Source organism: Oncorhynchus gorbuscha, linkage group LG07 (assembly GCF_021184085.1).
Source record: "Oncorhynchus gorbuscha isolate QuinsamMale2020 ecotype Even-year linkage group LG07, OgorEven_v1.0, whole genome shotgun sequence".
Taxonomy (NCBI): domain Eukaryota; kingdom Metazoa; phylum Chordata; class Actinopteri; order Salmoniformes; family Salmonidae; genus Oncorhynchus; species Oncorhynchus gorbuscha.
In genome coordinates, this window is record NC_060179.1 from 82,008,825 (window position 1) to 82,031,428 (window position 22,604).

Genomic DNA, 22,604 nt, shown 5'->3' on the forward strand with positions numbered 1-22,604 from the left:
TGTACACTCAGTGTGCGTGTGTGTGTGTGTACACTCAGTGTGTGTGTACACACAGTGTACAAAGAACATATAGGGCCGGTTTCCCAGACACAGATTGAGCCTAGTCCTGTAGACTCTCCATTGAAAGTGCTTTTTAGTCCCGGACTAGGTTTAACCTCTGTTCAGGAAACCGGCCCACAGAGTTGATTGAACTACAATAAAAAAAAACAGTTTTGGTCGAATTGCCTTCATCACCTGAACAAACAACAAACCCTGAAATAAAAACATGCACTGGTTCATCATAACAGTCAGTGGACACTAGAGAAGAGACCATCTACACCTTGCTACAGACCCATAGTCTTTGTTTCAACGTGTGGACATAGAAGAGACCACCTTGCTACAGCCCCATAGTCTTTGTTTCAACGTGTGGACATAGAAGAGACCACCTTGCTACAGCCCCATAGTCTTTGTTTCAACGTGTGGACATAGAAGAGACCACCTACACCTCGCTACAGCCCCATAGTCTTTGTTTCAACGTGTGGACATAGAAGAGACCACCTACACCCTGTCGCTACAGCCCCATAGTCTTTGTTTCAACGTGTGGACATAGAAGAGACCACCTTTTGTTTCAACGTGTGGACATAGAGGGCCAGCCCCCCATAGTCTTTGTTTCAACGTGTGGACATAGAAGAGACCACCTACACCTCGCTACAGCCCCATAGTCTTTGTTTCAACGTGTGGACATAGAAGAGACCACCTACACCTCGCTACAGCCCCATAGTCTTTGTTTCAACGTGTGGACATAGAAGAGACCACCTCGCTACAGCCCCATAGTCTTTGTTTCAACGTGTGGACATAGAAGAGACCACCTCGCTACAGCCCCATAGTCTTTGTTTCAACGTGTGGACATAGAAGAGACCACCTACACCTCGCTACAGCCCCATAGTCTTTGTTTCAACGTGTGGACATAGAAGAGACCACCTACACCTCGCTACAGCCCCATAGTCTTTGTTTCAACGTGTGGACATAGAAGAGACCACCTCGCTACAGCCCCATAGTCTTTGTTTCAACGTGTGGACATAGAAGAGACCACCTACACCTCGCTACAGCCCCATAGTCTTTGTTTCAACGTGTGGACATAGAAGAGACCACCTACACCTCGCTGCCCCATAGTCTTTGTTTCAACGTGTGGACATAGAAGAGACCACCTCGCTACAGCCCCATAGTCTTTGTTTCAACGTGTGGACATAGAAGAGACCACCTCGCTACAGCCCCATAGTCTTTGTTTCAACGTGTGGACATAGAAGAGACCACCTACACCTCGCTACAGCCCCATAGTCTTTGTTTCAACGTGTGGACATAGAAGAGACCACCTACACCTCGCTACAGCCCCATAGTCTTTGTTTCAACAGTGTGGACATAGAAGAGACCACCTTGCTACAGCCCCATAGTCTTTGTTTCAACGTGTGGACATAGAAGAGACCACCTACACCTCGCTACAGCCCCATAGTCTTTGTTTCAACGTGTGGACATAGAAGAGACCACCTACACCTCGCTACAGCCCCATAGTCTTTGTTTCAACGTGTGGACATAGAAGAGACCACCTCGCTACAGCCCCATAGTCTTTGTTTCAACGTGTGGACATAGAAGAGATCACCTCGCTACAGCCCCATAGTCTTTGTTTCAACGTGTGGACATAGAAGAGACCACCTCGCTACAGCCCCATAGTCTTTGTTTCAACGTGTGGACATAGAAGAGACCACCTCGCTACAGCCCCATAGTCTTTGTTTCAACGTGTGGACATAGAAGAGACCACCATTACAGCCCCATAGTCTTTGTTTCAACGTGTGGACATAGAAGAGACCACCTCGCTAAGCCCCATAGTCTTTGTTTCAACGTGTGGACATAGAAGAGACCACCTCGCTACAGCCCCATAGTCTTTGTTTCATGGACATAGAAGAGACCAGCTACAGCCCCATAGTCTTTGTTTCAACGTGTGGACATAGAAGAGACCACATACACCTCGCTACAGCCCCATAGTCTTTGTTTCAACGTGTGGACATAGAAGAGACCACCTCGCTACAGCCCCATAGTCTTTGTTTCAACGTGTGGACATAGAAGAGACCACCTCGCTACAGCCCCATAGTCTTTGTTTCAACGTGTGGACATAGAAGAGACCACCTCGCTACAGCCCCATAGTCTTTGTTTCAACGTGTGGACATAGAAGAGACCACCTACACCCCATCTTTGTTTCTACAGCCCCATAGTCTTTGTTTCAACGTGTGGACATAGAAGAGACCACCTACACCTCGCTACAGCCCCATAGTCTTTGTTTCAACGTGTGGACATAGAAGAGACCACCTACACCTCGCTACAGCCCCATAGTCTTTGTTTCAACGTGTGGACATAGAAGAGACCACCTCGCTACAGCCCCATAGTCTTTGTTTCAACGTGTGGACATAGAAGAGACCACCTACACCTCGCTACAGCCCCATAGTCTTTGTTTCAACGTGTGGACATAGAAGAGACCACCTACACCTCGCTACAGCCCCATAGTCTTTGTTTCAACGTGTGGACATAGAAGAGACCACCTACACCTCGCTACAGCCCCATAGTCTTTGTTTCAACGTGTGGACATAGAAGAGACCACCTCGCTACAGCCCCATAGTCTTTGTTTCAACGTGTGGACATAGAAGAGACCACCTACACCTCGCTACAGCCCCATAGTCTTTGTTTCAACGTGTGGACATAGAAGAGACCACCTACACCTCGCTACAGCCCCATAGTCTTTGTTTCAACGTGTGGACATAGAAGAGACCACCTCGCTACAGCCCCATAGTCTTTGTTTCAACGTGTGGACATAGAAGAGACCACCTCGCTACAGCCCCATAGTCTTTGTTTCAACGTGTGGACATAGAAGAGACCACCTACACCTCGCTACAGCCCCATAGTCTTTGTTTCAACGTGTGGACATAGAAGAGACCACCTACACCTCGCTACAGCCCCATAGTCTTTGTTTCAACGTGTGGACATAGAAGAGACCACCTTGCTACAGCCCCATAGTCTTTGTTTCAACGTGTGGACATAGAAGAGACCACCTACACCTCGCTACAGCCCCATAGTCTTTGTTTCAACGTGTGGACATAGAAGAGACCACCTACACCTCGCCAGCCCCATAGTCTTTGTTTCAACGTGTGGACATAGAAGAGACCACCTCGCTACAGCCCCATAGTCTTTGTTTCAACGTGTGGACATAGAAGAGATCACCTCGCTACAGCCCCATAGTCTTTGTTTCAACGTGTGGACATAGAAGAGACCACCTCGCTACAGCCCCATAGTCTTTGTTTCAACGTGTGGACATAGAAGAGACCACCTCGCTACAGCCCCATAGTCTTTGTTTCAACGTGTGGACATAGAAGAGACCACCTCGCTACAGCCCCATAGTCTTTGTTTCAACGTGTGGACATAGAAGAGACCACCTCGCTACAGCCCCATAGTCTTTGTTTCAACGTGTGGACATAGAAGAGACCACCTCGCTACAGCCCCATAGTCTTTGTTTCAACGTGTGGACATAGAAGAGACCACCTCGCTACAGCCCCATAGTCTTTGTTTCAACGTGTGGACATAGAAGAGACCACCTACACCTCGCTACAGCCCCATAGTCTTTGTTTCAACGTGTGGACATAGAAGAGACCACCTACACCTTGCTACAGCCCCATAGTCTTTGTTTCAACGTGTGGACATAGAAGAGACCACCTCGCTACAGCCCCATAGTCTTTGTTTCAACGTGTGGACATAGAAGAGACCACCTCGCTACAGCCCCATAGTCTTTGTTTCAACGTGTAGACATAGAAGAGACCACCTCGCTACAGCCCCATAGTCTTTGTTTCAACGTGTGGACATAGAAGAGACCACCTACACGTCGCTACAGCCCATAGTCTTTGTTTCAACGTGTGGACATAGAAGAGACCACCTACACCTCGCTACAGCCCCATAGTCTTTGTTTCAACGTGTGGACATAGAAGATATTTTGGGGGTATTTTAGTTCCCTCAGTCAAGTACTGCATTTCTTTTAAAAAATGTAAAAATATGGACGCCCTTTTCTCCCCAATTTCGTGGTATCCAATTGTTAGTAGTTACTATTTTGTCTCATCGCTACAACTCCCGTACGGGCTCGGGAGAGATGAAGGTCGAAAGCCATGCGTCCTCCGAAACACAACCCAACCAAGCCGCACTGCTTCTTAACACAGTACGCATCCAACCCGGAAGCTGGCAGCACCAATGTGTTGGAGGAAACACCGTGCACCTGTTCACCTGGTTAGCGTGCACTGCACCCGGCCCTCCACAGGAGTCACTGGTGCGCGATGAGACAAGGATATCCCTACTGGCCAAACCCTCCCTAACCCGGGCGACGCTGGGCCAATTGTGCATCGCCCCACGGACCTCCTGGTCACGGCCGGCTGTGACAGAGCCTGGGCGCAAACCCAGAGTCTCTAGTGGCACAGCCCTAGACCACTGCCCCACCCGGGAGGCAAGTAGTGCATTTCAAACACCATGTTGTGTTGCTACCATGTGTTGTTGTGTTGCTAACATGCTGTGTTGTGGTCTTAAGTCTCTCTTTATGTAGTGTTGTGTTGTCTATCTTGTTGTGGTGTGTGTTTTGTCCTATATTTTTATTTATTTAATTCATTTATATTTTTATTCCCAGCCCCCGTCCCCGCAGGAGGCCTTCTGGTAGGCCGTCATTGTAAATAAGAATTTGTTCTTAATAACTGACTTGCCAGGTTAAATTAAGGTTTAAATAAAAATGACAATAATAACAAATCACACATTGAATATCTCTTTAAACATGGTCAAGTTAATAATGATGTTGCGGATTATGTATTAAACCACCCAGATACATCAAAGATGCAGGCGTCCTTCTGAACTGAGCTGCAGGACAGGAAGGAAACTGCTCAGGGATTTCACCATGAGGCTATTGGTCATTTTAAAACAGCTACAGAGTTCAATGTCTGTAATGGGAGAAAACTGGGGATGGATCAACAACATCGTAATGACTCCACAAAAATGACCTAAATGACAGAGTGAAAAGAAGAATAAAAATATACAGAATAAAAATATTCCAAAACTTTTTTCCCCCCTTCGGTATGTGTACTTTATTGCATTTATACTTGGGATAAAGGGAGTTTTTGTTATGGTCTTAAACAGGTTTACATCAGCACTCCTCCTTTGAGACACTCCTTGGACTGGTTAACCCAGACTGAGCAATTTAACAAGTAACATATGAAGGGCGACTGGGTGTCCCCTACCCTACAGCACGCCCTCTCGCATCGTCACACATTCCAGCATCTCCATGGAATCTACCCTAAACATCGATTTATCGGAATAATCAGACCAGTACAGCCTAAGGCAAAGATTAAGGTGCCGTCGCCCTGCTCTGTCATCGACTGACATATTTCTACAACATATGGGGCGTGTTCCTCTGCCCAGGCGTTGCTGATGCCTGCCATATTCTACAACGCCTGGATTGGTATTTTACATACCATCTAACCACATTATACGTTAAAACAGTCCGTCGATGACATGGCACACAACAATTGGTTGACGCAAGCAACACCTGAGCAGGGTAACGCAACTACGACGTGGTTATGGTGCTTTCACGTCAACTGGGAACTTTCGGATAAAAAAAAACGGACGGATTTCCCGAGTTCCCAGTTGTGTTGAACGTGGCATCTGCTAATACCTAAAAATACCTATCCAGGCCGTTGTAAGATCTGTCAGGGTTCAGCAACGCCCCATTAGGACACTCATTGCTCCAGAACAAGCTTCGAACACAAGAAATTGATCCGTCAATAGGCTCCTTTGATTTGAACGCTACAAAAGAACACCACAACGCTAGTGATTCCCTACTCCAGTAAAACAACGTCATGAAGGCTACATTAGAAGTGCTACAATGTAACCTTCCAGCCAACCAGAATCGGTGGACTCACATGTTTCGTGTGTCCCTTTCACTGCTGAAAAAAACAATAATAATAATATAATATATATATATATACTAGGCTACACTGAAGCTGTTACATAATATTACAATCTAGCCTTCCAAGATGTCACATTGTAGCTAATTACACATCCTTGAATTTGAGACAAAATGGCAGTTTGAGATTAAAGTACTTTAGAATGTTCTTCAAATCTGGTCGATCTGCCCTTAATGCAGGATAGTAATAATAACAAACCTATTGTAGACTACTAAATCATAACAATTAAACAGTGATCAATAACTAAACCCAGGATCGTTCACAAATTAGAGCGATTTTAAATGGCGATTGTTAGATGTTGTAACGAGATGCGGATATGCGAACGGCTTCGCATATACGTTATATAAATAAAGACGTTCAGAAGCTTAAACCTGCGCACGATTCTAGGACATGTCGAGTTGGCTTAGATATGTATAAAACCTAACATTGGAGAATGTATAACCCTTTTCAAAGCAAAATAACTTGTGTCTTACTTGTTTCTGACGCTCGGGAATGTTGAAGGGAAGCGGTTGAATCAGGAAGAGTTTAAAGATGGTTGCGCAGTGTAGTTGTGGGTGGGTTCTGTTCCTGATTTCAGCCTTGTTTCCACCAGAGGTTTCCACTGTGTTGGCAACAACCTTTGCATAGAACAAACAGTCAAGTCATTCACTTTGAGTCAAATACAACAACAACAACAAATGCTTTAAAATGTTTTATAGTCTAATCACAGTCTAGACATGCATCTGTCTATAGTCTTCATTTTAATGTATGCCTCTAGAGGCCTTATGTTTCAGTGTTTTGAAATGTAAATTAATAGGTAAGGCCTTGCAGTACAGAAATTGTCAGACACGGTTAGGTCTAATGACCTATGAATTGCATGTATTTTCTTTGGGATTTATAGAAACAAATATGGATATGTCGGTTCACACAGTGACTTAGATATGTTAATTTAGAAGTAGCCTATTTAAGAAACAGAATACACCATCCCTAGCGAACAACACGTTTTAAGTTGTGATGTTCTACAGTATTGCATTGCAGTGAATGGAGTGGGCGGAGAACGGAGCCACAGGCGCTCCGTATTAAACCAGTTGGCCAGCACAAAACCAATTTAAATTACACAGTCTTAATGAGTAACTCCAAGAACAAATGGTATTTATACATTTTATTGGTTAGTATATTTCTTTAAATATACACACTAGCTTTTCAACATACCAGTATTTGTTCAAACGTATCATAAATGCTGGTATAAATAATAAAATATTACAAATAAAAGTACATCCAATTCCCACCGGGGTCAGTCCATGTCAAGCAAAGAGACAGGTGTTCTTAATGTTTTGTCTACTCAGTGTATATTCCCAAAGATTAGTATGTCTTTACAAGTGGAATTATGTTTTGAGGGTGGGAGAAAAAAAATCTGTGATTGTGCTGCCAGCGTAATATCCTCCTGAAAGGAGAATGTTAAATGTCTGGTGCTGTCTTGGTTACCTGTTACAGGTACAGAGTCAATGTGGAGGCTATATACAGGGGGTACCGGTACAGAGTCAATGTGGAGACTATATACAGGGGGTACCGGTACAGAGTCAATGTGGAGGCTATATACAGGGGGTACCGGTACAGAGTCAATGTGGAGGCTATATACAGGGGGTACCGGTACAGAGTCAATGTGGAGGCTATATACAGGGGGTACCGGTACAGAGTCAATGTGGAGGCTATATACAGGGGGTACCGGTACAGAGTCAATGGGGAGGCTTTATACAGGGGGTACAGGTACCGAGTCAATGTGGAGGCTATATACAGGGGGTACCGGTACAGAGTCAATGGGGAGGCTTTATACAGGGGGTACTGGTACAGAGTCAATGTGGAGGCTATATACAGGGGGTACCGGTACAGAGTCAATGTGGAGGCTATATACAGGGGGTACCGGTACAGAGTCAATGTGGAGGCTATATACAGGGGGTACCGGTACAGAGTCAATGGGGAGGCTATATACAGGGGGTACCGGTACAGAGTCAATGTGGAGGCTATATACAGGGGGTACCGGTACAGAGTCAATGGGGAGGCTTTATACAGGGGGTACTGGTACAGAGTCAATGTGGAGGCTATATACAGGGGGTACCGGTACAGAGTCAATGGGGAGGCTTTATACAGGGGGTACTGGTACAGAGTCAATGTGGAGGCTATATACAGGGGGTACCGGTACAGAGTCAATGTCGAGGCTATATACAGGGGGTACCGGTACAGAGTCAATGTGGAGGCCATATACAGGGGGTACCGGTATAGAGTCAATGTGGAGACTATATTACAGGGGGTACCGGTACAGAGTCAATGTGGAGGCTATATACAGGGGGTACCGGTACAGAGTCAATGTGGAGGCTATATACAGGGGGTACCGGTACAGAGTCAATGTGGAGGCTATATACAGGCGGTACCGGTACAGAGTCAATGTGGAGGCTATATACAGGGGGTACCGGTACAGAGTCAATGTGGAGGCTATATACAGGGGTACCAGTACAGAGTCAATGTGGAGGCTATATACAGGGGTACCAGTACAGGGTCAATGTGGAGGCTATATACAGGGGTACCAGTACAGGGTCAATGTGGAGGCTATATACAGGGGGTACCGGTACAGAGTCAATGTGGAGGCTATATACAGGGGGTACCGGTACAGAGTCAATGTGGAGGCTATATACAGGGGGTACTGGTACAGAGTCAATGTGGAGGCTATATACAGGGGGTACCGGTACAGAGTCAATGTGGAGGCTTTATACAGGGGTACCGGTACAGAGTCAATGTGGAGGCTATATACAGGGGGTACCGGTACAGAGTCAATGTGGAGGCTATATACAGGGGGTACCGGTACAGAGTCAATGTGGAGGCTATATACAGGGGGTACCGGTACCGAGTCAATGTGGAGGCTTTATACAGGGGGTACCGGTACCGAGTCAATGTGCGAGGGCACCGGATAGTCGAGGTAATTGAGGTAATATGTACATGTAGGTAGAGTTAAAGTGACTATGCATAGATAATAAACAGAGAGTAGCAGCAGTGTACAAAGAGGGGTCTGGGTATCCCTTCGATAAGTGTGAGAGGAAAAATGATGTATTGACCTTATTTGTTGAATATGCAATAATTATTTACTTAAACAACCTGTAAGATATTTCTGTCCTGCTAATGCTGAGTTTTATGGCGTCTATTTCGCAACAAAGCCTCCTTCACTCATGCTGCCAAACATACCCTTGTAAAACTGACTATCCTACCGATCCTTGACTTCGGCGACGTCATTTACAAAATAGCCTCCAATACCCTACTCAATAAATTGGATGCAGTCTATCACAGTGCCATCCGTTTTGTCACCAAAGCCCCATGTACTACCCACCACTGCGACCTGTATGCTCTGGTTGGCTGGCACTCGCTTCATACTCGTCGCCAAACCCACTGGCTCCAGGTCATCTACAAGACCCTGCTAGGTAAAGTCCCCCCTTATCTCACCTCGCTGCTCACCATAGCAGCACCCACCTGTAGCACATGCTCCAGCAGGTATATCTCTCTGGTCACCCTCAAAACCAATTCTTCCTTTGGCCGCCTCGCATTCCAGTTCTCTGCTGCCAATGACTGGAACGAACTGTAAAAATCTCTGAAACTGGAAACTTATCCCCCTCACTAGCTTTAAGCACCAGCTGTCAGACCAGCTCACAGATTACTGTACATGTACATAGCAAATCAAATCAAATGTATTTATATAGCCCTTCGTACATCAGCTGATATCTCAAAGTGCTGTACAGAAACCCAGCCTAAAACCCCAAACAGCAAGCAAAGCAGGTGTAGAAGCACAGCATAGCCCATCTAAAATTTAGCCCAAACAACTACCTCTCCCCCAACTGTATTTATTTATTTAGCTCCTTTGCACCCCCATTATTTCTACTTTGCACATTCTTCCACTGCAAATCTACCATTCCAGTGTTTTTTATTTTTATTTTTTTAACTTGCTATATTGTATTTACTTTGCCACCATTACCTTTTTTTGCCTTTACCTCCCTTATCTCACCTCATTTGCTCACATCGTATATAGACTCATTTTTCTACTGTATTATTGACTGTGTTTCTTTTACTCCATGTGTAACTCTGTGTCAAACTTTATCTTGGCCAGAATTGTAAACGAGAACTTGTTCTCAACTTGCCTACCTGGTTAAATAAAGGTGAAATAAAATAAATAAATAAAAGATAACGCCAGGTGCAGATAGACAGGTTGAGCCCAAAGTAGCTTATGGTACCCCCCAATCTATATGGTAAGGGTGGAATCAAGCATTCTGGGTATTAGCTAAATAAACTGTGCATTGTCTGTAAAGGGAAGGCTCTCATCCTAACAGTCAGTCAAGACTGTTGGGCTGACGGTTTCATTATTACAATAATTAATCGATATTAAATAATGATTGTTTGAAGAAATGACAAAGTCTCTCTCAGTACTGAATTTCCACAATATTAGCTGTTCAGGAGTCTTATGGCTTGGGGGTAGAAGCTGTTAAGAAGTCATTTGGACTTGGCGCTCCAGTACCGCATGCCATGCGGTAGCAGAGAGAACAATCTATGACTTGGGTGAAGTCTGACAATTTTTAGGGCCTTCCTCTGAAGTACTGGTCCGTACATGCACTACTACTCTGTAGTGCCTTGTGGTCGGAGGCCGAGCAGTTGCCATACCAGGCAGTGATACAACCAGCTCTTGATGGTGCAGCTGTAGAACCTTGTCAGGATCTGAGGACCCATGCGAAATGTTTTCAGTCTCCTGAGGGGGAATAGGCTTTGTCGTGCCCTCTTCACGACTGTCTTGGTGTGCTTGGACCATGTTAGTTTGTTGATGATGTGGTCCAAGAAACTTGAAGCTCTCAACCTGCTCCACTAAAGCCCCATCGATGTTAATGGTGGCCTGTTCAGCCCTCCTTTTCCTATAGTCCACAATCATCTCCTTTGTCTTGATCACGTTGAGGGAGAGGTAGTTGTCCTGGCACCACACTGCCAGTTCTCTGACCTCCTCCCTATAGGCGGTCTCATCGTTGTTGGTGATCAGTCTGTTCCGATGACACAACAAACTTAACGATGGTGTTAGAGTCGTGCCTGGCCATGCAGTCATGAGTGGACAGGGAGTACAAGAGGGGACTGAGCACGCTCCCCTGAGGGGCCACCGTGTTGAGGATCAGCGTGGCAGATGTATTGTTACCTACCCTTACCACCTGGGGGCGGCCCGTCAGGAAGTCCTGGATCCAGTTGCAGAGGGAGGTGTTTAGTCCCAGGGACCTTAGCTTAGTGATGAGCTTTGAGGGCACTATGGTGTTGAACTCTGAGCTGTAGTCAATGAATAGCATTCTCACATAGGTGTTCCTTTTGTCCAGGTCGGGAAAGGGCAATGTTGAGTGTAATAGAGATTGCATCATCTGTGGATCTGTTGGGGCGGTATGCAAATTGGAGTGGGTCTATGGATTCTGGGATAATGGTGTTGATGTGAGCCATGACCCGCCTTTCCAAGCACTTCATTGCTACAGACGTTAGTGCTACGAGTCAGTAGTCATTTAGCCAGTTTACCTTACGCTTCGATCACACCGACAATCATTGCATTTTAGTACACCAGAATTACATTCATTTCCAATCAGCATTGTGTTGCAGGGGCAGTGCTTTCAGTTGGATTTTATAGAATTATGTGTCAAACTGTATGGGCAGACGGCAGAAGGTGAATGTTGAACTTTTGCAAAATACATATCCAGATGATGCTGCGTTATATTTTGCGCAAGAGTGCTGTCGATATGATTGAATCGTTAAAGATCTTGGGCACAGGGACTACGGTGGTCTGCTTGAAACATGTTGGTATTACAGACTCAGTCTGGGACAGGTTGAAAATGTCAGTGACAAGACACTTGCCAGTTGGTCAGCGCATGCTCGGAGAACACGTGCTGGTGATCCGTCTGGCCCCGCAGCCTTGTGAATGTTAACCTGTTTGAAGGTCTTAATCCCATCGGCTACGGAGAGCGTGATCACACAGTCGTGCGGAACAGCTGATGCTCTCAAGCATGTTTCAGTGTTACTTGCCTCGAAGTGAGCATAGAAGTGATTTAGCTCATCTGGTTGGCTCGTGTCATTGGGCAGCTCGCAGCTGTGCTTCCCTTTGTAGTCTGTAATAGTTTGCAAGCCCTGCCACATCCGACGAGCGTTGGAGTCGGTGTAGTATGATTCAGTCTTAGTCCTGTATTGATGCTTTGCCTGTTTGATGGTTCGTTGGAGGGCATAGTGGGATTTCTTATAAGCTGCAGGGTTAGAGTCCCGCTCCTTGAATGTGGCAGCTCTAGCCTTTAGCTCAGTGTGGATGTTGCCTGTAATCCGTGGTTTCTGGTTGGGGTATGTACGTACGGTCACTGTGGGTACGATGTCATCGATGCACTTATTGATGAAGCCAGTGACTGATGTGGTATACTCCTCCTCAATGCCATCGGAAGAATCCCGTAACATATTCCAGTCTGTGCTAGTGAAACAGTCCTGTAGTTTAGCATCTGCTTCATCTGACCACTTTTTTATTGACCGAGTCACTGGTGCCTCCTGCTTTAATTTTTTACTTGTAAGCAGGAATCAGAAGGATATAATTATGGTCAGATTTGCTAAATGGAGGGTGAGGGAGAGCTTTGTATAGTTGGTCTAGAGTTTTTCCCTCCTCAGGTTGCATGTGTAACATACTGGTAGAAATTAGGTAAAACAGATTTAAGTTTCCCTGCATTAAAGTCCCCGGCCACTAAAGGGAGATTACCCACTCACCGTCGGATCTTTACAAGGCACCCAGAACTTTTGTCTCTGATATCGGTCTCTTTCTCCTGCGAATGACGAGGGCCTTGTCGGGTGTCTGAAGTAAATCGTTCCCGTCCGACTTGTTAAATAAAAAGCATTCCTCCAGTATGGGGTGAGTAAATCGCTGTCCTGATATCTAGAAACTCTTTTTCGGTCATAAAACAAGGTGGCAGAAACATGATCAAAATCGGTCACATACACATGGTTAGCAGATGATAATGAGAGTGTAGCGAAATGCTTGTAGATGTATAAATATAAGGTACAAATAATGTGGGAAAAAAAACAATTGCACAATAGGTTAGGGGATCGTAGAACAGCAACCATCTCCTCCGGCGCCATTACATATTATATATCTTAAGTTATTTATTAATATCTAAACTGCATGGGTAGGCAAAGCCAATACTGAAGTGTAATTTCCCATTTTCAGCATTGTGCACTATTTGCTAACTTCAGCCTATATCAAGGTTAGTGCCTCCCATGGAATATATTATACAGAACACTAACATAAATTCAACAATTCAGCATGCAAATTACAAACTTCCTCAAAAACTTGAGACATCTGCGGCATCGTGTTGTGTGATACAACTGCCCTATAGTCCCAAGCACAAGGTGCACCTGTGTAATGATCATGCTGTTTAAATCAGCTTCAAATTGAGAGACAAGCTTTTTGTGCCGCTGGAAAATTTTGGGGTAACTTTTATTTCAGTTCATGAAACCAACACTATAATTTAGTTCAGTGTATAATAACGAGGAGGGCGTGAAGCTGGCCCGCATGGCCACCACCCAGATTGGCAGTCTGCCCACACGTGAGCGCCTCACTGCATATCCTGGGTCCTGTTCAATAAGAAAACGTTTTGAAACTGAGTGCTACCGGAGTAATCTGTCAAATTAAACATCTGCCCGACCCTCTGGATTCTTTTGTATGTTTTCTACATTCCCAGTTTGTTACTCATGGGTGGGGGGTGGGGGTTGTCAGAATGCTTGGTCAACAAGTTAGCAAGCTAACTTTCCAAAACTGCTTTTAGTCTTAAGAAATCTCAACTTTAAAATTGAAACAACTACTAATATACAAACTTTTTTTAAACCTGATTAAAACAGCCCACATATCACTTGACTATCAGTTAGCTGGGCCATGTAATAATCCTGCTTTCTGGAACACATCCGTGGTTTGTTACATCAATCCTTTGTTTAAAAAAAATCATCATCATCAACAACAGGTTCAAGCACGAGTCATAGCACAATAGCTACATTGTAGTTTTATTCTTTATCAAATTCATAGATTTTGTGTTGGCCTGCCAAGTACTGTATAACACAGTACTGAAGGAGGCACTCAACATATCGCATCCATCCTGTGTACCATAACTTTCCCCCCCATCATTCATCCAACCAGTTACAAAAGACACAAAGTTGCACCCCATCTTCTCTCTATATAGTACACTTCTTTTGACCAGGGCCCATAAGGTTTCCCTATAGTGCTCTGGTCAAAAGTAGTGTTCAATATAGGAGACAAGGGTGCACAAAGTAATTGCACAGGTTGATGTACGTTTAACACAACAACAAAAAAAAACACACACAATCGTTCTCCCTTTTAACACTGTGGACTCTGGGGAGTGAGATTTCATTGTGACTGTAAGGCAGAGGAGGTTAGCTCTAGTCCAGGGCGTTAGTGTGATCAATATCGATACAGGGCATAGTGGAATAACACGCACTAATGCCCCGGACCAGTGTGAGTCTTAGGTGTAACTTCCGACATGGTTGATGAATGTATGTTGGTCTTCAACGTTCTGCTTGCAGAAGATCAAGGATCACTAGATCAAGGAATGCAGCAACAGATCAGTCGTTCCACGAAATGAGTGAGTTTCACATCCCTTTGCCATTTTCAGTATGAATCCTACACCCATATTGAATTTTAAAAGCCTGTTATAATTTCAATTAAACACCCTTTAGTAGACCACTGAGTTAATTTTTGTTGTATGAATAAGAATTGCTAAAGTGCAAAAACTCAGCACTTTCCACCATAAAATGTTTTGTGGTGGAAAATGCTGAGTTTTAGCACTTCAACAATTCTTATTCATAAAACAAAAATTAACTCAGTGGTCTACTAAAACGGAGCTGGTTGAGCAAAACCCATTATCCATATATAGACAGGCTAGGTATGGTTTCATTCTTCCCCCCTCCCTGTTGCACATAACAAGGTTCCAGTCCCCCGTCAAAGTTTGATTTAAGATGAAAACAGTCCAAACCCCCGTTTACAGTCCAAACCCCCGTTTACAGTCCAAACCCCCGTTTACAGTCCAAACCCCCGTTTACAGTCCAAACCCCTGTTTACAGTCCAAACCCCGTTTACTTTATTTGGCACTTTATTTATTTAACACCGAGATGGGAAAACATTTTTATTGTGTTTGAACATGTTCTCTTTATGACAGAACGAAAAGAAAAAGAAAAAAATCCCCCCCCCCACCAAGTTACACATTTGATAAGGCACCGGATTGGTGGAACGACCCAGAAAGATTGAGCCGGTTTTCCCCAGACACATTAAGCCTAGTCCCTGGCTAACACGTTTCTTTAAGGGAGATTCTCCACTGAGCATGCATTTCAGTTCCAGAAGAGGCGTAAATCAGCGTCCGGGAAACTGGCCCTTTGATTTTTACTTTTTTTTTTATAGGAGTTGCAGCAATCAACTACTACAGTACAAGAACTAATAGTTTTGGAATGCATAACTATGATAATCATGTTTAAGTGTCACGTCTTCAGTCTCTTACACAGATGTTCCTTCCTTCAGTCCTGAACTCTCTTCCTGAAAGACAGAAACAAATATTTACAACCACACCCAATCAATTAATTCATCAAATCAATCATTGATGGACATGACAACAACAACAAAAATGTTTTAAAAAATAATTACATAACTAGGGCTGTGGCGGCCATGAAATTGTCAGACAGTGATTGTCAAACAAATAATTAACAGTTAATTACCATGAGACATCTAAACACGTTTAGCATCTCCTAGCTTCCACGCACAGCCTACAAGCCACTGATGCAGACCTTTGGAATGTCTACATTTGAAAAAGTCTAATAAATCCATGTAATATAGTTTACACCATCACAATAAATCCATGTAATATAGTCTACACCATCACAATAAATCCATGTAATATAGCCTACACCATCACAATAAATCCATGTAATATAGCCTACACCATCACAATAAATCCATGTAATATAGTCTACCTACACCATCACAATAAATCCATGTAATATAGCCTACACCATCACAATAAATCCATGTAATATAGCCTACACCATCACAATAAATCCATGTAATATAGCCTACACCATCACAATAAATCCATGTAATATATAGCCACCATACAATAAATCCATCACAATCACAATAAATCCATAAATCCATAAATATAACCTACACCATCACAATAAATCCATGTAATATAGTCTACCTACACCATCACAATAAATCCATGTAATATAGTCTACCTACACCATCACAATAAATCCATGTAATATAGTCTACCTACACCATCACAATAAATCCATGTAATATAACCTACACCATCACAATAAATCCATGTAATATAACCTACACCATCACAATACATACTTTATTTTAGACAGGTCTAGCCCCCATTGTACAAAAGTTGCCTTTTTCGATTAGTCCTTCTGTGTGAGAAATAAATATTCCGAACAGTCTGGGACCGTTGTGGGATGCGATAGATCTCAAATTAATAAAAATAAAAAAAATCATGAGATTTGTTGTAACTGTTTAAAAGCAGAATGCAACAGATCAGAACGTTGAGCTTAAAATATTAGGCTATTTATTCACATTATAAGCACAGAAATGCGCACCTGACAGTCGGATATAAGCGCGAATGTTCCAAAATGCAATTAACTAACGGGAAAACATGCCAGTTAGGCTCAACACCGAGTGTAAAGCGGGTTAATGTGCTTCAGTTTTTAAAATACAGTTATTTGGCTACTTTAGTTGTGCTACAAAGGCCTATGGGCTAGGCTACATGAGGTGTGCGACTATGATTTGAATAAGTTGCAAAAGTGATGGGCTAATATTGTCACCCATCAGACCATTCTTAAAGTTGTCTTTATATATACTAAAATCACACACACACACACACACACACAGAGTGAAATGTGTTTTGGAGGACCTGAGCCCTAGAACCATGCCCCAGGACCTGAGCCCTAGAACCATGCCCCAGGACTACCTGACATGATGACTCCTTGCTGTCCCCAGTCCACCTGGCCATGCTGCTGCTCCAGTTTCAACTGGCCTGGGCCCTAGGACCATGTCCCAGGACTACCTGACATGAGGACTCCTTGCTGTCCCCAGTCCACCTGGCCATGCTCCTGCTCCAGTTTCAACTGTTCTGCCTTACTATTATTCAACCATGCTGGTCATTTATGAACATTTGAACATCTTGGCCACGTTCTGTTATAATCTCCACCCGGCACAGCCGGAAGAGGACTGGCCACCCCACATATGCTCTCTCTAATTCTCTCTTTCTTTCTCTCTCTCGGAGGACCTGAGCCCTAGGACCGTGCCCCAGGACTACCTGACATGATGGCTCCTTGCTGTCCCCAGTCCACCTGACTGTGCTGCTGCTCCAGTTTCAACTGTTCTGCCTTATTATTATTTGACCATGCTGGTCATTTATGAACATTTGAACATCTTGGTCATGTTCTGTTATAATCTCTACCCGGCACAGCCAGAAGAGGACTGGCCACCCCACATAGCCCGGTTCCTCTCTAGGTTTCTTCCTAGGTTTTGGCCTTTCTAGGGAGTTTTTCCTAGCCACCGTGCTTTTACACCTGCATTGTTTGCTGTTTGGGGTTTTAGGCTGGGTTTCTGTACAGCACTTTGAGATATCAGCTGACGTACGAAGGGCTATATAAATAAATTTGATTTGATTTGATTTGATGTGGAATGGACCATTATCATGAAACCGGGGCAGCGGGAACAAAAGACACGTCATCTATGCACTGAAATAGCAACTGGAGGAGGCATTTCCCCCCCATGTGTGGTTCATTTTCATCCCAGCCAGATAGGCTATACTCCTGTCGTAAAGAGAAGCAATGTGCTTAATATTAGGACATTTGAGAAAGAAAGTATGCCTAGCCTATAGAAAGCTGATGGGATCCTCCTCTTATTAAGAGGCCATCACTTCTGTTTTCTCTCGCAATTGCATAGCCTATAGAAATGTTACGCAACATGAGCTCTCATGACGAGTTGAATTTTCTAAAACATTTGCATTGATGTCAGAGTGATTAGAGGAACAATAGAGTGCCGACTACCAGGCAACTATCAAGTTTGGTAGGCTACTAATGACCATCAGCAGCATCAGAGCTTGGAGAAGCCTAGTTACCGTCACATGGAATTTGACTGCGGTCATGACTCGTGACCGCCGTTGTGTAACAGCCCTATAACCACACCCATGCAGCAGTTAAACAGTATTAGGTGTAGTCATTCAAGCGAAGGTATTCCACTAAGCATACACATTCATTCAGAGCGACTTTCAGTACAGCGTGTGCATATTTTTAGTATGTTTCTGTGATCCCTGTGGGAATTGAACCCACAACCTTGGCGTAATAAAGCAGGGGTGGATTGGCCTCAGAGCAGTCCTGTAGAGTGTTGTGGTTATTCTGCTTCAGAGTGAACTTTAAGAGCTGCTGGAGTTGTGGTGGCTGGCCCAGGTCTTTGTTTTGTTTTTTTCACATAATTTGTCATTAATTTTGTACATAATGTTGCATCTACCATCTCTTATGAACGAATAGAGTTTCTGAACATCAGAATAGAGATTACTCACCTCGAACTGGACAAAGATTTTCTATTTAACGTGTCTGACGCAAAGGGTATACTGCTTTGTCATGACAAGGCCAAATCCCTGTCATCGGCGTGAAGAAAAAAAACAGAGGGCGGGGTGCCTTGTCAGAATTCGCTGGCGACTAGGTAAACCACCACTACCCAACGTTCAATCATTGGAAAACAAATAGGACGATGAAGACTATCCAACCAACGGGACATTGAAAACTGTAATCATGTGTGTTTCACAGAGACGGGGCTGAAAGACGACACGGATCATTTAGAGCTGGACTGGTTACTCCGTGCATCGGCAGGGCACTTACATCTGGTAAGACGAGGGGATGTGTCCATTTGTCAAAACCTGCGGATGCGCGATGTCTAATATTAAAGAAGTCTCGAGGTATTGCTTGCCTGAGGTAGAATACCTCATGATAAGCTGTAGACCACACTATCTACCAAGAGAGTTCTCGTCTATAATATTCGTAGCCATCTCTTTACCACCACAAACCGATGCTGCCACTAAGACCGCACTCAACGAGCTGTATAAGGCCATAAGCAAACAAGAAAAATGCTCAACCAGAAGTGGCACTCCTAGTGGCCAGGGACGTTAATGCAGGCAAACTTAAATCCATTTGACCTCCTTTCTACCAGCATGTCACATGTGCAACCAGAAAAACAATTCCACACAATTTTACACCACATACAGAGATGCAAACAAAGCTCTCCCTCCATTTGGCAAATCTTACCATAATTCTATCCTCTTGATTCCGCGCAGCAAAACAGATTACCAGGACGTGTACTCAAAGCATGAACGGACCATCTGGAAAGTGTCTTCACTGACATTTCAACCTCTCCCTGACAGAGTCTAATACTTACATGTTTCAAACAGACCACCATAGTCCCCGTGCCCAAGAAAGCGGAGTTAACCTGCCTAAATGATTAGTGTCCCGTAGCACTCATATTGGTAGCCTTGAAGTGTTTTTAAACACTGGTCGTGGCTCACAACACCATCATGCTGTAAACCCTAGACCATCATGCTGTAAACCCTAGACCATCATGCTGTAAACCCTAGACCATCATGCTGTAAACCCTAGACCATCATGCTGTAAACCCTAGACCATCATGCTGTAAACCCTAGACCCACTCCAATTCGCATACCGCCCCAACAGATGATGCAATCGCACTCCATACTGCCCTTTCCCACCTGGACAAAAGGAACACCTATGTGAGAATGCTGTTCTTTAACTACAGCTCAGCGTTCAACACCATAGTGCCCACAAAGCTCATCACTAAGCTAAGGACCCTGGGACTAAACACCTCCCTCTGCAACTGGATCCTGGACTTCCTGACGGGCCGCCCCCAGGTGGTAAGGGTAGGTAACACACACATCCGCCACACTGATCCTCAACACGGGGGCCTCTCAGGGGTGCGTGCGTGCTAAGTCCTCTCCTGTACCTCCTGTCACTCATGACTACATGGCCAGGCACGACCCCAACACAATCATTAAGTTTGCTAACGACAAACGTTGCAGTAGTCCTGATCACCGACAACGATGAGACTGACCTCCTCCCTGGAGGCTGAGACCTGGCAGTGTGTTGCCAGGACAACAACTTCTCCCTCAATGTGAGAATGACGAAGGAGCTGATGGTGGACTATAGGAAAAGGAGGGCCGAACAGGCGCCCATCAACATCGAAGGGGCTGAGGTGGAGCGGGTCTAGAGTTACTTGGTGTCCACATCACCACCAAACTATCATGGTCCAAAAACACCAAGACAGTTGTGAAGAGGAGCACGACAAAGCCTAGTCCCCCTCAGGAGACTGAAAAGATTTGGCGTGGGTCCCCTGATCCTCAAAAAGTTATACAGCTGCATCATCGAGAGCATCTTGACCGGTTGCATCACTGCCTGGTATGAAAACTGCTCGGCATTTGGTTAAATGTAAGGCGCTAAAGAGGGTAATGCAAACAGCCCAGTACATCACTCGGGCCAAGCATCCTGCCATCCAGGACCTATATACAAGGCGTGTCAGAGGAAGGACCTAAAAAAATGTCAAAGACTCCATCCACCCAAGTCATAGACTGTTCTCTCTGCTACCGCACGGCAAGCGGTACCGGAGCACCAAGTCTAGGACCAAAAGGCTCCGTAACAGCTTCTACCCCCAAGCCAGCAGACTGCTGAACAATTAACCAAAATGGCCACCCGGACTATTTACATTGACCCCCCCACCCCCTGTGTTTTTACACTGCTGCTACTCGCTGTTTATTATGTATACATACCGTAATCTCCGGACTATAAGCCGCTACTTTATTCCCACGCTCTGAACCTCGCGGTTTACACAATGACGCGGCTAATTCATGGATTTTTCCCGCTTTCACAAGATTCATGCCGCCAAAAAAAACTGAGCACCGTCTCATAATGTGACCTAAGTCGAGCGCGCTCAAACTTCCCATCATTCTGATTACGGTAGTCATTTTGTCACCCTCATCATGGCAAAGACACGGAGAAATGCATACGATGCAGCTTTCAAGTTGAAGGTGATCGAACTGGCTGTTGGTAAAGGAAATAGAGCTGCTGACAGCGTGGAGCATTGTCAAAAAATCCACTATCATCAACGGGTTTGGAAAGGCTGGACTGCTGCCTGTTGAAGAGGGCTGCGATCCAACATCGGATGAAGCAATTCTGAGGCTATTCAACTCCGACAACGAAGGAGATGACTTCAGTGGTTTCAGGGCACAGGAGGAGGAAGATAGTGACCAATGACTTTCTTGGTAGGCTACCGTTTACTGCTATTTTTTAAAACTTTTTTGTTACAAGCCGTGTTTCGATTAAAGGCTGTGTAAAGTTCATTTGTTTCAATGTACCGGTATGCACCTGCGGCTTAGACATGACATATTTTGCTTCAAACTACATTGTTAAGGGCTTGTAAGTAAGTATTGTAAGGTTAAGGTTGTATTCGGTGCATGTGACAAATAAAATTGTATTTGATTTGAACATTCCGCTGAATGTGGCCCACGGTCATGTACCTTTAGCTGGGGTACGTCCTCGGTGTCTGCCTGTGGGGAGTCTCCTGCCTCTTTCAGAATGTCCAGCTGAGCCTGGAGTTCTACAGTCTTCTGAGCCTGGAGTTCTACAGTCTTCTGAGCCTGGAGTTCTACAGTCTTCTGAGCCTGGAGTTCTACAGTCTTCTGAGCCTGGAGTTCTACAGTCTTCTGAGCCTGGAGTTCTACAGTCTTCTGAGCCTGGAGTTCTACAGTCTTCTGAGCCTGGAGTTCTACAGTCTTCTGAGCCTGGAGTTCTACAGTCTTCTGAGCCTGGAGTTCTACAGTCTTCTGAGCCTGGAGTTCTACAGTCTTCTGAGCCTGGAGTTCTACAGTCTTCTGAGCCTGGAGTTCTACAGTCTTCTGAGCCTGGAGTTCTACAGTCTTCTGAGCCTGGAGTTCTACAGTCTTCTGAGCCTGGGTGGTCAAGATCACGTAAAATAAAAAACACAAGTTATTTGACTGACCAGTCACACAGTCAGTCATACTGACAAGTCGCTGTCTAACTAAACAGTTTGTAAGCCAATGTCAAAGTTCTGCCCTCTTCCGATTGGCTGTTGCACGTACCTGTTCAAACTCCTCCGTGGTTTGACTCAACTGGGACTGGACCTTGAGACGCACAAAACATTAGGATATAATGCATTACACACAGTGTCAGAAGATGAAGAAGTGGCTGGACACTGAGACGTGTCCCTCCCCCCCCTTGCTACAGACACAAATAGATAAAAGCAATACAGAGCTTGTAATGACTTGCGCACCAGCACACACAGCCACCCACCCACACATGCAGACAGCCACCCACCCACCCACACAGGCACACACCCACCCACACAGGCACACACCACTCTGTGCCATGTCAGTGCATCACTCCACACCAGGCAATAAGAATAATCACTTAAAAAAACAAACAAACAGTGGACAA

At 44.7% G+C, this 22,604-nt stretch overlaps 2 protein-coding genes across 7 annotated transcripts in view; both read right to left on the bottom strand.

Annotated features, from left to right (window-relative positions):
* The window catches only part of LOC124040428 (annexin A4-like), a 31,084-nt gene extending 24,450 nt beyond the window's left edge, over window positions 1-6,634 (bottom strand). The window contains exon 1 of the mRNA XM_046357618.1: window positions 6,488-6,634. The gene's annotated coding sequence lies outside the window, so the exon portion shown is untranslated. The remainder of the gene's footprint in view (window positions 1-6,487) is intronic.
* Window positions 6,635-15,526: 8,892 nt separating this feature from the next.
* Window positions 15,527-22,604, bottom strand: part of LOC124040429 (ribosome-binding protein 1-like) — a 31,986-nt gene continuing 24,908 nt past the window's right edge. For 3 of the 6 annotated variants that reach the window (XM_046357620.1, XM_046357619.1, XM_046357621.1), the window contains 3 exons: window positions 22,250-22,291; window positions 21,668-22,099; window positions 15,527-15,612 (listed from right to left, as the gene is read on the bottom strand). In XM_046357620.1, the coding sequence (XP_046213576.1) occupies window positions 15,574-15,612; window positions 21,668-22,099; window positions 22,250-22,291 (513 nt within the window). In that variant the 3' untranslated portion in view covers window positions 15,527-15,573. The remainder of the gene's footprint in view (window positions 15,613-21,667; window positions 22,100-22,249; window positions 22,292-22,604) is intronic. The other 3 variants (XM_046357622.1, XM_046357623.1, XM_046357624.1) reach the window with 3 other exon arrangements.